Source organism: Theropithecus gelada, chromosome 11 (genome assembly GCF_003255815.1).
Source record: "Theropithecus gelada isolate Dixy chromosome 11, Tgel_1.0, whole genome shotgun sequence".
NCBI lineage: Eukaryota > Metazoa > Chordata > Mammalia > Primates > Cercopithecidae > Theropithecus > Theropithecus gelada.
The window spans coordinates 25,338,460-25,355,845 of NC_037679.1; the positions used below are offsets into that span (position 1 = coordinate 25,338,460).

Below are 17,386 nucleotides of genomic sequence, written 5' to 3' on the forward strand. Positions count from 1 at the left end.
AAATATATCTCATAGAATACATGTAATTTTCTCTGAGGTGGATGTTGTGATACTTGATCAATACTTGTCACCTACAGTAAATGTACCATTGGTTTTGGAGGTATTTCTGTGTGTGTTTTTAGCCCATTCTCATATATTTCACTCCTCATCTTCCGAATGATCCTGTGGTACAGACATGACCTTCAGTTTCAGGTAGAGACACTGATTCATGGTGAGTAAATGTCATACAAGAGCCTGGAGCCTGAAATGAAACCTGGACTCAATTTCAATGCCCAGGTTCCTACTCTTTAGTGGTGCTTCTCAGGTTGATAGGAAAACCTTTCACCTTTAGAAAATTATACAAAAATAAACATTGTGGCCAGATGTGGTGGCTCACGCCTGTAATCCCAACACTTTGGGAGGCCAAGGCAGGTGGATCACTTTAGGTCAGGAGTTTGAGACCAGCCTGGCCAATGTGGTGAAACCCCATGTCTACTAAAAATACAAAAAGTAGCCAGGTGTGGTGGTGGGCACCTGTAATCCCAGCTACTTGGGAAGCTGAGGTAGGAGGATCACTTGAGCCCAGGAGGCAGGGGTTGCAGTGAGCTGAAATTGTGCCACTGCACTCCAGCCTGGGCAACAGAGTGAAAATCCATCTCAAAACAAAACAAAACAAATTGTGTAGGACTCAGGCTAGAACACTGAAATATATTCAAAACACCAATAATGCATGTCCTCTTTATTTGGCTTTTTAAAATCACGGTTTATTCCATTTGGTAGAGGGTTTTATTTTTTCCATACAAATATTTGAACAATTTTGAATTCCCCAAAACCATACATAGACGATAAATACCATGCTATTAAAGTATTAAATTTGTACAAAAATACTTTACAGTTTAATACTTGTTTGTTACAAATAAAAATACATATTTAAGTGACTCATGATCTTTTTTTCTTTTTTCTTAACATGATTCTGCTTTATACTTTCTTGCCCTGGCGGTTCTGAAATGTGATTGAAATAATATTTTTTTTTGCACAAAAAGAAAGGTGATTTTTATTTCCTTAAACAAAGGACACAGTGTTCAAATGCTTTGCCTAAGTGGTAGTTTGAATTATTGACCAAAATGAACGTTTGGAAAATAATTATTTCAATATGGAGAGTCTACCATCAATATACAGATCTAGTTTTTTATATTCACCAAATAACAGTTATTAGTGTAGCTATTCAAAATATCTGAACAAATGAAAACAGTTGCTGACAAACATTTAAAGCAACTGTCACAATTTATTGCTTTGAGGGATGGTAATAATTGGCAATGCATTTGTGAAAAATGTATTTACAATTTCGGTAAGTGGCATGGCTCAGAACAAAAGATAGCCCAGTGTCATTTTTAAGTACATGTGCTGTACACCCTCAATATTACCAGTTTTCAAAACATGTCAAGCAGTATGAGTTTGGTTTGCCTATCATTAAGATGAACCTCATTTTAATAGACTCTTCATTCTTTCTTAAGTTCTTAGTCTTGAATTTTAAAAATAAGATAATATAACTAATTCTCGTGTTTACTACACCCTCTAATTCATTATCAGAGATTTTCAGCTATTAAAAATGTGTCCTTAAAAAAAAAAACAGGTCACAAGACATATCCTGTTTGATAATTTGTTGCATAGGGAATAGCATACATCTTAGTTAAAATCATTCCTATACTTGGGCAAAACATTTACCACCACCTATTATGGTCTCCTACGTGCATCATTGCTGAAACATTTTAAGATAACTTAATTTTATACCTGTACCCCTCCCATTGTGGCAGTCCCAGCAGTTTACCAAACACTAGTTCCCCTAGTAGAGCCAGCCTATGAGAAGAAAAGCCTTGTTGGTCAAGTTCTTACATTAATGACTTCATAGTAAGAAACTGATTTCAAAGTGAATTAAGGAAATTATCACAGAGAATATTTTCAAACAGATGTTTCTCTTTTTAAAAAGTGATAGTAAGATGAACTTGTAAAAAATTTCCTCTGATGTTAATTGTAGAGTTGGGGAGACGGCCTATTTTTCTCTACCATTGGGCCTGGCAGGGCATTGCCCACCATGTACCATAGTGGTCACCAAAAAAGAAACCTCTTCAACTTGAAAAGGGAAGTGAACATGAGCCATGAGAGAGATTTAAAAGACCCCTGTGCTTGCAGTTAATGCCACGTGATTATCTGTGCTTCAAATGTCACAGAAATCTTAAAGGGATTTTTAGCACCATGTAGATATTGTCTTTTGTCCTGCTTTATAAAAAGCGTTGCTATAATGTATTAGTGGGTTCTCGTGTCTCCAAATTACCACCGTGGCTAGGCTGCTGGAAAAAAGCACTGTTCTGTTCACTCCAATCTCCTGGTAGACTCTGTTGGTCTACAGACTTCTGTGAAGCCAGTGGGTTTCTACTAATAACCAGGTCCAGCTTATTCCCGGATTCTGCTATGAGGGGCACAACAAGGCAGCAGTCAAAGTCTCTGGTTCGGACATGGTTCACCTGAAAGGTCAAGAAGAGCCATTTTGAATTGTCATTGTAACCATAATTCCCAAAACCCAGAGGAACATTTCAGGTGCAACAAGTTGTTTGAAGTCATGAAGGTGCTAAAATGAGCACCATGAGGTCTATCCTTGCTCTGACTATGCTGTGACATGGCTACTGGCTCCCTTGCCATTGTCTACCAGTAAATTGTAAGACTCTCAAGGGCAAGGAAGACATACACATCCTACCTATCCTCATGCCAAGCAGGTGGCCCCACCCACAGTGGGGGTGCTCCAAGTGCTGAATATTATCCCTAATTTACAGATGAGAAAAGCAAGACACAGAGAGGTTAAGAGCTTTGCCTTAGATCAGTAGTTGGTAAGGGTCATAGGATGTAATCCCAGGCCAACTGGCTGATCTCAAAGCCTGTGCTCTGAATCACGATGCTGAACTACCTCTCTTACAAGTGAGCTCCACCAGGTGCAGTGGCTCACACCTGTCATCACAGCACTTGAGGAGACCAAGATGGGAGGATCGCTTGATGCCAGGAGTTTGAGACCAGCCTGGGCAACATAGTGAGACCCTGTCTCTACTAAGAATAAGAATTTTTTTTTTTTAAAGAATGAGCTTATTCCCTCTTCAGCTTATACATGCACCCATCTTCTTCCATTTCTGCTTCTTCACCAACAAAAGTTTTTACAATCACCCACATGCCGGTTCTACTCCTTGACCTCCCATTCTCTCCTCAGTTTTTTCAGGTCCCCCCGACACATGGTCATTCTGGCAAATGACCCCACTTGTCAAATCCAGGAATGTTCTGGAGTTCACATCCTCCTTGGTGTTTAGCATTTGCCACTCCTGACAGCTCCTCACCCTTAAAACTCTCCTTCCTTGATTCTACAACCCCACTTTGTTTTGATCCTTTTACCATTTTAACTGCTTGCTTTCAGTCCTTTCCTGCCTTTATTTCTTCCTGTCCTTTACATTTGGTTATTGTGGCCAGGCACGGTGGCTCATGCCTGTAATCCCGGTACTTTGGGAGGCTGAGGCGGGCAGATCCCCTGAGGTCAGGAGTTTGAGACCAGCCTGCCCAAAATGGTGAAACTCCATCTCTACTAAAAATACAAAATTAGCCAGGCATTGTGGTGGGTGCCTGTAATCCCAGCTACTCGGGAGCTGGCTGAGGAAGGAGAATTGCTTGAACCTGGAAGGCACAGGTTGCAGTGAGCCAAGATCACGCCATTGCACTCCAGCCTAGGTGACGAGAGAGAATCTCTGTCTCAAATACATACATACATACATACATTTTGTTATTGTTAGAATACATCCTGGGTTCTCTTCTCTTCTTTGTTATAAAGCCACCAAGGGCAACTTGTCCTAAACCCCACTAAAGATTCAGTATCCTAAATCTTTAACTCTGGCTCTATCATCTCTCCTCACCAACAGATCCAAACCACCAAATGCTTCCCAGACTGCTCTATCACGATGTGCTGAAAATATTAAAGACTCATTAGTTCTGAAACAGGTGTCTTATCTTACCTACCCCTACCTGGTCTCCTTGCCTGTGATCTTCCCTTCCCTAACCCATCCCCGATACACCCACAATAATATTGTCTTGCCTTTCTATGTTACCAATTATATCATTATCCTGCTTAAGAAATTAATATGCCTTCAGCATAAAGTTCAAGAGCTTTAGCATCACATTCAAGGTCCTTTATAATCTGAATGTAGTCTACTTTTACAGCCTCAGCTTCCATGAGAGTACGCCTAGCTCTAATTTATGGATTAGGAAGACACTCATATAGAGGGTAAGTAACTTATCCATAGTTATTCATTCAGCAAATATTAGCATGTCTATGGAAAACAAAGTGTCCCCAAACTCCTAGGATAAGACTAATTGTTCTGTTGCCATAGTAAAAATCATCACCAGAATTGTTCCAGAACTATCAAATTGATCAGTGACAACATGCTTCAGTGAACACATCTCTGAAAGCTAACCAATCCGTGGCAGCCTCCTGCTTTGAAAGTTAGCTGTTTGGTGACAGACTGTTTCCAGGTGAGTACACTGCTAAGACTGACTTCAAGCTGCTCCATTTTCCTGCAAAATGCCCTTCCCAAAAACTGCACATAAGCTCAGAAATCTGCTTTCCTAAATAAAACTCTACCTGACCACAATGTTACTATATTAAGTAAGCAAGGTTCAGCTTTTTGGTTTCAGATATTGAGAGAGATACTGAGATATCAAACACCATATAACGGTAAATGAGAGAATAAGATACTATCCTGTTCTCAAAAAGTTTACAATCTGCTGGGGAGTATATGCAAGGAAACAGGAAGGTGTTTTTGTTTGTTTTTGTTTTTGTTTTTTTTGAGACTCACTCTGCGCCCAGGCTGGAGTGCAGTGGCGTGATCTCAGCTCACTGCAACCTCCAAACAGGCAGTTTTAATAATGTAAATTCTACCAAAAGAAAAAGCTGCTATTCTGTATAGGAGGGACCCCTAGTCCAGACGTGAGGTAAAGGAGGTTGGGTGATGTCTGGTGAAGTTGGGCTTTGAAGGGAAGTCCTCTAAACGAGTGATTGTCAATTTGGCTGCTCGTTGGAATCACTGGGGGAGGTGTAAAAACACACCGATGCTGTATCTCTCTCCTAAAGTCACTGGTTTAATTGGTCTGCCATTTGATCTGAACATTGGGATACATTCTCTAGGTGATTTCATTTTTTCAATCAAGGATGGGAATCGCTGATCTATGTGAGACCAAAAAGTTGAGTCGGAGTGAGGCAGGTAAGGCCTAGGGATTAGAAGAGCATTCAGAGAAAGGGAAGCGTGTATAAGGCTCAGAGCCAATGCGCTTCTATTCTGCTGCACAGTACTGAGCACTGTTATGTGACAGCATTGTTCTTGGAACTGAGAATAGAGTGGAAAGTAAAATCGCAACCTTCATGGAGTTACATTCTAGTGGGCAACACAGACTAAGCAAATAACTAGCATCATCTCTGGCTGTACTGCGAACCAATGAGGCACTGTGAAGAATGGAGAGGCAGGAAGGGCCCTTTTAAACAGAGAGGTTTAAGTGGCAGCATGTGAGCAGGTACCTGAAGTCAAGGAAGGAGCAGGGAAAGAACCTGTGCATGTTTAGCAGAGAAGTGCCACAAGCTCAGGGCACAGCAGGTGCAAAGGCCAGGAGGTGGCAGCATACACCATTCCTGAAACAAATCCAGCTGAAGCTAGAGAGTAAATGAAGAGGTTGGGCACAGTGGCTCACATCTAAAATCCCAGCACTTTGGGAGGCCGAGGAGGGTGGATCACTTGAGGTCAGGAGTGTGAGACCAGCCTGGCCAACCTGGTGAAACACGGTCTCTACTAAAAATACAAAAATTAGCCATGCATGGTGGCATGCACCTGTAATCCTAGCTACTTGGGAGGCTGAGGCAGGAGAATCACTTGAATGCAGGAGGTGGAGGTTGCAGTGAGCTGAGATCGTGCCACTGCACTCCAGCCTGAGAGACAGAGTGAGACTCTGTCTCAAAAAAAAAAAAAAAAAGGAAAAAAGATTGTAACTTTCCATCAACCTCAAAAGGTCCGTCATCAACCCTCTAATTAGTTAGCAAATTGCATTCTTGCTGCGTGTGGTGGAAGGCACCTGTAATCCCAGCTACTTGGGAGGCTGAGGCAGGAGGATGTCTTGAACCTGGGAGGTGGCAGTTGCAGTGAACTGAGATCATGCCACTCCACTCCAGTGACAGAGCGAGACTCTGTCTCATAAATGAATGAATGAATGAATGAATGAATGAATGAATGAATGAAGAGGTAAGACAAGATGCTGGCAAGGTAAGGAGAGGCCAAATCCCTGAGGCCTTGTAGGTCATGTAGAAGACGAGTGGTAGGAAGGACTAGACTGGGTGCCTGGAGTCGGATAACTACGTCAAATTTACGGGACTACTGTGTGATGGTGGGAGGTGACCAGTGGTTGGGTGGGGTCTGAGAAATGAGCGTGAGACTGGGAAAGATGGCTCTGAGCTCAGTGCTGAAAAAAACTGATAAGAAACCACAGAACTTTGGGGGCTGGGTTAGAATTTACCAGTGCTGAAAATTCTTTATTCAGCTGTTTGCTTCTACTGATTCCATAATCTGGATGACAAAGGCTGAAAGGGAAAAGAGCAAAGGGCCCCAAATATGCAGGAGGATGTAGAGGAAACTCCTAGTGACAAATTACTTGCAAGGAATTAAAATTCCACGTGAGGTCTTACCTGTAAGAGCCTGTCATATGGCTTTAAGCCACCAAGATCTCCTGGCCCAGCTGGGCGAATATTTTTGACATACACTCCTTTCTCCAGCAAGCCATCTGCTACACTGAACCCAAAGTCCTCCATGTCAGAGTCCTTGTACAAGGTCACCTGAAGACAGAGAAAGTGGGATGGGAACATTTAGCTGGGCTGGAGACTTTTCCTTCTGCAACTTCTTGATGATCAATCTTTTCACACGACTTTTAGTCACATCATGGATTTGTAATATCAGCATCAGTCAGCTCCCCGCACGAATCCTGCAGCATTTTTTCCCACTCCAAGAATATCCTTGGACTTTATGAAGTCCCAACCAGAACTGACAAATGAGGAGAAATGGAATGTCTGGGTCCTCCCTTCCTCCTTTGCAGTCGTCATCAGGGGGATACAGGAGAGAACTTCCCCAGGGCATGTTGACTTCTACTATTTTCCTGGGGCAACCCCTGGTCAGAGGAGCTGCCCGCAGCAGCCCTTTACAACTGCTGAGATGTCAGGGAATAAGCCAAAGGCCTTTCCTTCCTCCCCACTCCTGCCTGGTGCTCTGCTAAGCACAGTGCTTGGCGTATCCTCTCTTTGGGCAAGTACCATGAAGTTCATCCTTTTATTTGCTCTGGAACCCCCAATGAGCACCATCACAGAACACTATGTAAAAGACCTGAATGTGTTTCTATGACAACACCCTTGCTCTGTGCCTTGGCTTAACTCACTCCCTCAGCATTTGTCTAGGGTTTGATTTGGTAACTGAAGGCATCTACCCTGAGTGCTGCGGGCCCCCTGCCGCCCCGGGTCTCTCTGCTCCTGAGGCCAACTACAGCTGGCCAAAGCCTCACTCCTCCACCAGCCCTCACTCCTCCACCTGACCACCTGTGAGTGTTCATCTGAGGCTAAAATAACTAATCATTTGTATATTCATCAAATATTTATTGAGCTCCTACCATATTGTAAGCACAGCATGGGGTGCCAGAAACAGCAGTGAACAAGAGGAAGAGGCACACACATGAATATGCAGCAGTCCCCAAGCTCTCACTGTGCTGGGCATTGTGCCCAGCAGCACACTCAGCACTTGATGCTCAGTTAACGCTTTGAGGGGGCCACGGGTTTTATTGAGTTGTGCCAGATGCCCTCCACAAAGACTTCAAGCAATGGTCAGGCTTAATTTTCTACTGTAATTATATATATATACACACATATATATAATATATATATTTGTTTTTATCCAGCTAAAGCATGAAAATATTATTGTAAAATAGTAAAAAACAAAAAAAAACAAAATCAGAGCTATACGGGGCAAATGTGAAGGTTAAAACTCTTAAAGCAAGGATCTTTGTTTCTACCCAGTGATTTTACTTCAGAGGGCTATGGCATTCTGAAGGCAATACAAAAGTGGTCAGTGTGTGGGGTTTTATTTTACTGGACAGAGAGCTAAAATATCAAGCTGATTGGGTCAATACTATTCACCAGGCAGTCCTAGTGGTTATTGCCATATTAGAGGTGAGGAAATTCAATTTCACTGGGGTTATGTAACCCACCCAAGGCCACAAAGGTAAGAATGGTGGGGACATATCTGACAGACTCCAGACACCAAGTGCCTAATGGTTCCACTCTCCTGCCACTCAACATGCACCTCTCGGCCTCATCACTTTCAGTGTCCTCCTGGACAGGAGCCACCCTCAGGAGCCAGTGGAAATGCAGTCTCAGACCCACCCTGGACCGACTGAGAATCTGCAGAGCTAATGTTTCCTGAGATGACCCTCTTCGCAGGCTCATTCCATCACTGTGTGTGCATGTGAGTGTGTGTGTGTGTGTGTATGTGTGCACATACTGGACACTACTATGCCTCAGGGACTGTTTTAGGGACTGAGAATATATTTCACAGGATAGAGTGAAAAAAAAAAGTAGAGCACTGAGCAAAACACAACCTTTATGAGCACAGCCCAGTGAAGAAATCTGATTTAATCCTCATAATGATTCTGTAAGATGGGTAAGAGTCTTCATTTTAAGAGGTGACAGATATAAAGGTTTCTCAGTCTGCACTAAGTTATACAAGGATAGAGCCCTACTTTACTACATAAAGGGTGTGCGGGGTTGTGTGTGTGTGTGTGTGTGTGTGTAGCCTAGTAACACCCAGCACCCCCTGCACTGGCCCCACCACCCATCGCTCATCTAACATGCTCACTGGTGATGCTTGGGGAGAAGTAGGTTAGGTTCACACCGTGTGGTTGAGAGCACCCCTACCTTCCAAAGCAATACTCACCAGGGGGAGAGGGGAAGACTTTGCTGGTGGCCTGGGCTCGGGTTTGGGGCAGATCCCCACTCCCCAGCTCCTTGAGGGCGGTAGGGGTCCTTTTTGCCCATGGATGTATCTCAAGCCCCTAAGGCAGCACCTGCCACATAGTGGGGTTAGTATTTTGTCAGATAGAAAGGGCTTGTCCTGCAATTTATGAGGCTGAGGATCAGTCATGATGTCCTGTCCCTTTATAAGTCATTGCAGAGAAAGAGAGTGTGAACTAAGAGAGATTTAATTCTGGGGTTCCAGCCATCCCTTCACCCCTCACCCAAGGCCATGCTGGGAATCAGCAAAGCTGTCCCGTGACAGAGTAGCTAGGCAGGACAAAGCTCCAAAGTTGACACTGTGTGGCCATGAGAGGGAGGGCACTTCTGGTACCAGGGCCAGGCCTGCCTACCTGTGGGCTGAGGAGACCCAGATTCCCAGACAGTGAAGAAGAGAGGGGGAAGGTCCTCCAACAGGGGATGCTAGACTTCTTGCTAGTAAGGCCTGTGGGAGTTGAGTGAGCAGTTTAGAAAGCAAAGAGATATTACTGTCTCTACCAGTTTGTGGAGCAGATCATATACAGACAGGGAAATGAAAGTTCAAAGAGAAATAGCAACTTGCCCAGGATCAAACTGATGGCAACAGTGAATCGGCTCAAATCAAGGCTTCTGATGGCAAAGCTTAGATCTTGCCATGGCACAGTCTCTCCTTGCTTAGCACACAGTTGCTTAATAAATACTCATTGCAGAGAGGAATATTTAGGCTGCTCCACAATTATGTTTTTGCCTTAGGCAAGATAGGAGATTTCTGAAAACATTCTTAGTGAAAATTTCATACATATTCTAGAGAGGTTGGAACACCCATCTATTCACCACTCAGATCCAACAACCATCAAGAGTTTGCCATGTTTCCTTCAGCTATCCTTCTCTTCTTCGGGGGAGTGTTTTCAAGCAAACACCAGTCTGCATGTCATTTCACTCCTACATACTTCAGTATACACCTCCAAAAAATATGATCACTTTCTTTCATAACCTCCACATCATCAATTTACTGGCAGCAGCAACTCTTCTTACCTGATAGCCACTATAATTTCCCCAATTGTCTCAAAAATGATTTTTTCATTTTATTTTTACTTTTTTGAGACAGGGTCTCACTTTGTCACCCAGGCAGGAGTGCAGTGGCGTGACCTCAGCTTACTGCAACTTGGCTCACTGCCTCCCGGGTTCAAGCACTTCTCCTGTCTCAGCCTCCTGAGTATCTGGGGTTACAGGCATGCGCCACCACACCTAGCTAATTTTTCTGTTTTTAGTAGAGACAGGGTTTCGCCATGTTGACCAGGCTAGTCTTGAACTCCTGAGCTCAAGTGATCTGCCTGCTTTGGCCTCCCAAAGTGCTAGGGTTACAGGTGTGAGCCACTGTGCCCGGCCTCAAAAAAATTTTTTTAAGTTGGCTTGCTTAAGTCAGAATTCCAACAAAGTTCACACACTACATCTGTGTTAAGTCTGTTAATTCTCCTCTTACCCATGGCGGGTTCTCGTCCTTCCCCTTGTGCTGCTGATCTATTGCTGACACTGTGTCATTTGCTCTGTAGCATGTTCCTCTGTCTCCCACATTTCTCTGAATGGAAGTTAACGCTAAATGCTTGATTTCAGTCAAGGTTAGCTTTGTAGTGGGGGTGGGGGCAGGAACAATTCACAGGTGGCACAGTGCTTCCTATCACATCATGTCTAGTTGTCCTACTTTGGGTGGGTTCAGGTGATGACAGCCTCATTCCGCTATTGTAAGGGTTCTCATCAATCTTTAATCTAATGATTTTATTTATTGATCACTATCTGAATCAAAATTTCATTAGGGGTTGTAAAGCGATAATCTTTTTCTAATCCTATTAATATCTTCTCTATTTATTAGCTAAAATGATTTTATAAAGGAGAATTCTCTTTCATCAATTAGTGCTGCCTTGTTACTCTGAAGTACATCTTTTACAAGAAGGGCAGAATGAATGAATACTAATTCTTTCCTTTCAATTTCAGAACAGGGAATTTGTTCACTAAATACTTTGAATGGTGGCCCAATGAGAATTTGTGTGTGGGGAAGCGGGGGATGGGATCAATATGAACCTATAAATTTTGATATATTCAATGCATTTTTTGTTTGTTTTTGTTTTGATACTGAGTCTCACTCTGTCGGCCAGGCTGGAGTGCAGTGGCATGATCTTGGTTCACTGAAACCTCCATCTCCCAGGTTCAAGCAATTCTCGTGCCTCGGCCTCCTGAGTAGCTGGGATTACAGGTGCCTGCCCCGACGCCCGGCTAATTTTTATATTTTTAGTAGAGATGGGGTTTTGCCATGTTGGCCAGACTGGTCTTGAACTCCTGATCTCAAGTGATCTGCACACCTTGGCCTTCCAAAAGTGCTGGAATTATAGGCGTGAGCCACTGCGCCTGGCCTATTCAATGCATTTCAATGAGTTGCATCATTATTCTTTTGGATGCTCAAATGTTCTCATCTTTGGCCACAGGAAGTCTTTCATGTTGACTCCTGCGTCCTTTTGATAGGATCCACTGGTTTTGGTCACTTCTTTACTTTCCGGCACAAAATATGACTCACCATGAATAGTTCCTATCTCCGATCTGGAATCAGCCATTCCTCCAAGGAGCCTTCACTGGAGGAAATATTGTTGATTTATATTCTATTCTAGTCCTTTTTTTTTCTTGTTCTTTTTTTGAGACAGGGTCTTACTCTGTCACCCAGACTGGAATGCAGTGGCGCGATCTCGGCTCACTACAACCTCCACCTCCCAGGCTCAAGCGATGTCTCCTGATTCAGTCTCCCGAGTAGCTGGGATTACAGGCGCATGCCACTCCTGCCTGGCTAATTTTTATAGTTTTAGCAGAGACAGGGTTTCGCCATGTTGGCCAGGCTGGTCTTGAACTCCTGTCCTCAAATGACCTCCTGACCTCCTGCCAGGACCTCCTAAATTGCTGGGATTACAGGCGTGAGCCACCGCACCTGGCCTATTCTAGTCCTTTTCCTTCTATCTCCACGCTGCTTTCTCAAAGGGATGAAGAGGAGGAATAGTGGGGGAAGGGAAAACATGAGAAGGAGGCTAGTAGTTATTAGGATTGGTAATAGACTGACATTCTTCGGACCCTGTTTACTACTGGGTGAAATCTCTTTGCCCGAGGTTCCTGCTTATGTCCCACTCTGACTTTATCTGTGGGATCTCTTGCCCTTTTGCCCCTTTTCTGTCTTTGTTCTTAGCCATGTTTTCTCCCCATGGCAAGCAACACACCTGGGGCAGGGACCGTCACCACCATTCCTAGAGGGTGGGGCATCCTCCTTGCTATCTCCGTTCCACTTGCAACTAGGTTCAGGGGTGCAGTCCTGCAGACTCTGTGCCTATGGCTGGTTGGTAAAGTGCATCAGCTTCTGCTCTGCAGGCCTAGCCATATCCTTGAGATGCACCCACATGTGAGGGTGCTAAATCTTAAGCTTTAAATGGGAGCGAGGAAACTCACTTTGGTCTTAGATCTGAGGCATGTTTTCCAACATAGTAAACCAGAATCCTTGCATTTGAGGAAACACTTGGTGTGGGACTGGAATAATAGTGAAGTTCATCATGACTCTATTGGCCTGTGATTCTGGGTGTTTGCACCACAGGCCAGAACCCACAAGGGGCACGAGGAAGAGTGGCACCCAAAACTACCAACACCAACCAATGGTAGTACACTAACCAAAGCATTAGAGATGAGTGCCAACCACAGTCAGTTAGCAGAGTAGCTCATTAACTTCAAGGTCACAGTTATTGGCAGAGAGCCTTGGTTTTTCTGAGCCTCAGAGTTGAAGAGTTGATGGAAAACTCTTCAGGATGAGAGGCTAATAAATAGTTTAAATCTAAAAGTAATCTGTTTCTCCAGGGACATCTCCCAAGGTTAAAGGATACTGAATTTTAATAGCCAGCTCTATGGTTCTCCTGGAAATAGCCTAGTAATGGCAAATTAACAAAAATAAAATTATTTTAAAACTACATAAAAGATTCTAGAAATCAATAATTAACAAAAATAGGGAGCACGGGGGGCTGTTCTGAAACCAGTAACAATGAATTGTGCCATACAGCCCTGTTTACCTGGAGTTTGATAGTGGTTACCTTGGATTTATTTCCTGTGCAAAAATAATTCTAAGGATTCTGAGGTGTAAGTTCATACTTCTCCCTACCCCTGGAAATGAATCTCTTATCCAGTTACTTTCTTACATATGATTGCTTTTGATCTTCCAACACCTCTGTGCAGCAAATTCATTGCCTTTCCATGAATGAGGATACTGAACCTTGAAAAAGTTGATGGACTGACTTGTCCAGCTAGAATGCAGAAGCACCAGGATTCAAGACTAGACTATCTGACCTCATTTGCTGTGTTCTTTCCACCAAATCATGATTTTTTTTTTTTGGACATGTAATCTCCTAGCTAGTCAGGCAGCCTTTATTCATTTCCAACTGCCCAACCAACTAAAGATGAATAATTAATCATATCCGCTGGGTTTCTTCTCATCAGAGCTCTTTGTGGCTTTCCAAGAACATCTGCATAAAGTCCTGCTCCATGCTCCTACGGCTCACCATCCTGTCAGTTGGCTTTGCATTCTACCCTAGCTCATGTGAAGCAAAATTTTTCTCGTAGGGTCTGTCTTTTGTGCTGACTAGAGGATGCCTCTGGGGAACCTGGACTATGAAAACAGTTGCAAGGTTTTTCTGTTCTAAAAGAGCCAATGAGCTTCTTAGAACATAACACTCAGGGCTAGGATATAGTTCTACAAAGCTCAGTTCAATTTTAACTATTTGTCAGCATGTGCTGCAATTGCTTCGAACCCTCCTGAGAACCGAAGCTTTCACAGGAGGCCGGGTGGGTTCACCGTGATTCATGTTCAGCCTTGTTTTATATTTCTAAGCAAGTCTACCGACATGTTTGAACAACATCCTGAAGGCCAAGATCAGAAACCCGATACTTATGTTTTCGATTTTGACACATGTGAAAGGCTTTAGCTGCAGAGCCAACTCGCCCCACTTGGCTTTGAAGGGCAATTGCATCTGCTCTCTGGAGCAAGTCATGGCAAGTGACAGCCATCCCAGAAGGAGTCCTCAAGCTCTGACAGCTCCCTATGGCTCACTCCCTTGTCCCAATGGCCTTAAGGACCAAACTGACACCTACTTCTCAGAGATAGTTTTCCTGTAAATCACCAGGCATTTTGGTTTACTCGTGACAGATACCACTGGGGTAGCCCCATTCCTTTAACTCTGACAATTTAAGTAATGTCAGTTTTGAGGACAATCCTACACTATCTATGGCGCTGGAAGAAAACGAAATAGAATACAGTCTTCCAAACTGGAAGCTTGCAGCCCAAGAAGAACAATCTCAGTTTATACCATTAGAAACTCAGGGGTTTGCAGAGGAATTGGGTCAGAAAGCAGCTGCTGCCCTCCTGTCTGGGGAGTCTCCTTAGCTGAGGAGAGAAAGGAACAGCTGCTCCAAATGCCACCTCCTGCTGCATTCTGGCAACAATGTGGCACCAAGAGCTGGAAAAAATGAGGGCTCAACAATGAGAGAATCAGTAGCTGGGATTTTGGCCGTAAGTGTAAGCAAGCCAGGGGCTACCCTGGCCCTTGGGGAGCTGAGTCCCAACCAAAAAAGTCGCACAGTTTTTAAGATCTGTGGCAGATTTAGGTGCTGCCTTTCTCATTCATCCCAGAGCACCTTCACACATCTATTGGTTCACGTAGTAACAAAAACAAAAGACCTAGATCATTCTCCAAATTCTCCAGGAGATAAACCAAGCCGCAAGTAAGCAGCTGGTCCCCTAGTTATTGCCAGCTCCACTGCTGGTCCTTTGCACTTGCCCCAGCCACCATCAAGCTGGCCGGCTGCGGCGGAGTCTGTGTTGTGGGTGTCTTTGCTCAGGCCTGCCTGCTGCCTGCTAACAGCACCCCTCTTGACTCAGCCTCTGTGTTCTAGCTCCCAGCTTGGCTCTGGCCTGGCCCGTCTCCAGCTTTTACCCTTTTTCCAATTCCCTCTGCAACAGATTGACCTCCGTTCCTCTCAGGCCCATGTGGGCCTCCTCAGCTCTGGGTGGGTGGCACACCCTCCACCCGCCCTTGGGGCCTGTGGGGCTGAGGGCCAGGCACACTGGCATCATTCAGGAAGGATGACAAGTTGCTACTAACCAAACTCCCACTGCACTGAATGCTAACTGTCTTGATTTTCTTTCCCCACTGTAGAGACTGCTGATGCCTGACATTATGAAGAGCCTGGGACAAGGAAGTACCCCGTCTGAGAGAGACAAAGAGACATGCCCTGGGCTAGAGTGTTACCAATTTAATCTTTTTGCCCAGACTGGAGTCCAGTGGTGTGATCTCAGCTTACCACAACCTCTGCCTCCCGGGTTCAAGCAATTCTCCTGCCTCCGCTTCCTGACTACCTCTGCTTCCTGAGTAGCTGGGATTACAGGCCTGCACCACCATGCCTGGCTAATTTTGTATTTTTAGTAGAGACGGGGTTTCTCCATGTTGGTCAGGCTGGTCTCCAACTCCTGACCTCAAGTGATCCACCCGCCTCAGCCTCCCAAAATGCTGGGATTACAGGCGTGAGTCACTGCGCCCAGCCTTCAATTTAATCTTTACTATACCCCTGCCTGACAAGTCATATGGCAGAACAACAGTGCAGGAGGAGGACGATAGGACTGTTCTCCAAGAATCTGGGCATCAGGGAAATGGAGTGACCTTCAGAAAGTACACCGTCTATAAGTGAACATCCTACAGATAATACACAAACTTACAAGCTAGAAATAAACATGTTTGATCACAACAGAGATGCATAAGGATATCAGGGCGGGATGAATGGTCCCAGGCCAGAATCAGACTGAAGAGAAGCTATTAAGATTTCTGAAGAGAGGTGGTGGTGGGTCCAGGACAGAAGCAATAAGATGTATGATCAAGCTCTGAGAAATAAGGCACACTAGACACTAGTGAGCCTGCCACAGGGGTGTCTGAGTCTAGGGGATGGCAATTCTCATTGTTTCTCTTGCTTAGAGCTCAGACTCTGCAAAAGTGGATGGCAACTTGTAGAAAAGTGGTAAGATACAAATTGAGTTCTGTCTGGTAGAGATGCAAAACATTTCTCCCCTCAGAAAAGATAACCTCAAAGGCTTTGATTTTATTTCCCGACAAGTTATTGGGCAGCTTTGATTCCAACTTAGAAACCTTATTCCAACATTTCTTTTCCCCACTGACTGATACACCATATATCATATATACATATGTCCCACTAACTTTATATATATACACACACACACACATATATACATATATATATGTACATAATATATATATATAAAGTTTCTTTATCCCTCTTTTTTTTTTTTTTTTTTTTTTTTTTTTTGAGACAGGGTCTTGCTGTGTCGCCCAGGCTGGAGTGCAGTGGTGAGGTCGTGGCTCACTGCAGGCTTGACCTCTCAGGCTCAAGTGATCCTCCCACCTCAGCCTCCTTAGCTGGGACCACAGGTGCGTACCACCACACCTGGCTTTTTCTTTTTTTAATTATTTTTTGTAGACACAGGGTCTCACTATATTGCCCATGCTGGTGTTTAACTTGTGGGCTCAAGTGATCCTCCTGCCTCAGCCTCCCAAAGTACTGAGATTACAGGTGTGAGCCACTGTACCTGGCCTTCCTTATGCCTCTTTAAACAAGCTTTGCCATCCTGTTACCATTCCTCGCTAATGAGTTAAATAAACATTTTTTGACATGAGCCAGTCATTTACATAAGAATTGTGTTTTTTGGGAAATTCTGTCATTTGTGGCAATGTAGATGAACCTAGAGGACATTATGTTAAATGAAAATGTTAAATGTTAAATGAAATAAGCCAGGCACAGAAAGACAAATACTGTATGATCTCGCCTATGTGTGGAATCTGAAAAAGTTGAACTCACAGAAGCAGAAAGCAGAATGGTGGTTACCAGAGGCTGGGGTAAAGAGGAGACACTGGTCAATGGGTACAAAGTTGGTTAGTTGGCAGGAATAAGTTCCAGTGATCCACTAAACTGCAAGTTGACTACAGTTAATAATAATGTATATTTCAAAATCACTAAAAGAGAAAATTTTAAATGTGATGGGCGTGGTGGCTCACCCCTATAATCCCAGCACTTTGGGAGGCCAAGGCAGGTGGATCATGAGGTCAGGAATTTGAGACCAACCAGTCTGAGACCAGGCTGGCCAACATGGTGAAACCTCATCTCCACTAAAAATACAAAAATTAGCTGGGCATGGTGGCACGCACCTGTAATCCTAGCTGCTTGGGAGGCTGA

At 44.1% G+C, this 17,386-nt stretch overlaps 1 protein-coding gene across 3 annotated transcripts in view; it reads right to left on the reverse strand.

The window, feature by feature from the left end:
• Positions 1-703: 703 nt before the first annotated feature.
• Positions 704-17,386, reverse strand: part of GRIP1 (glutamate receptor interacting protein 1) — a 338,518-nt gene continuing 321,835 nt past the window's right edge. Inside the window, exons 23-24 of one of the 3 annotated variants that reach the window (XM_025403428.1) lie at positions 6,734-6,880; positions 704-2,501 (exon numbers count right to left, since the gene is read on the reverse strand). In XM_025403428.1, coding sequence (XP_025259213.1) covers positions 2,274-2,501; positions 6,734-6,880 — 375 coding nt within the window. In that variant the 3' untranslated portion in view covers positions 704-2,273. The remainder of the gene's footprint in view (positions 2,502-6,733; positions 6,881-17,386) is intronic. The other 2 variants (XM_025403429.1, XM_025403427.1) reach the window with 2 other exon arrangements.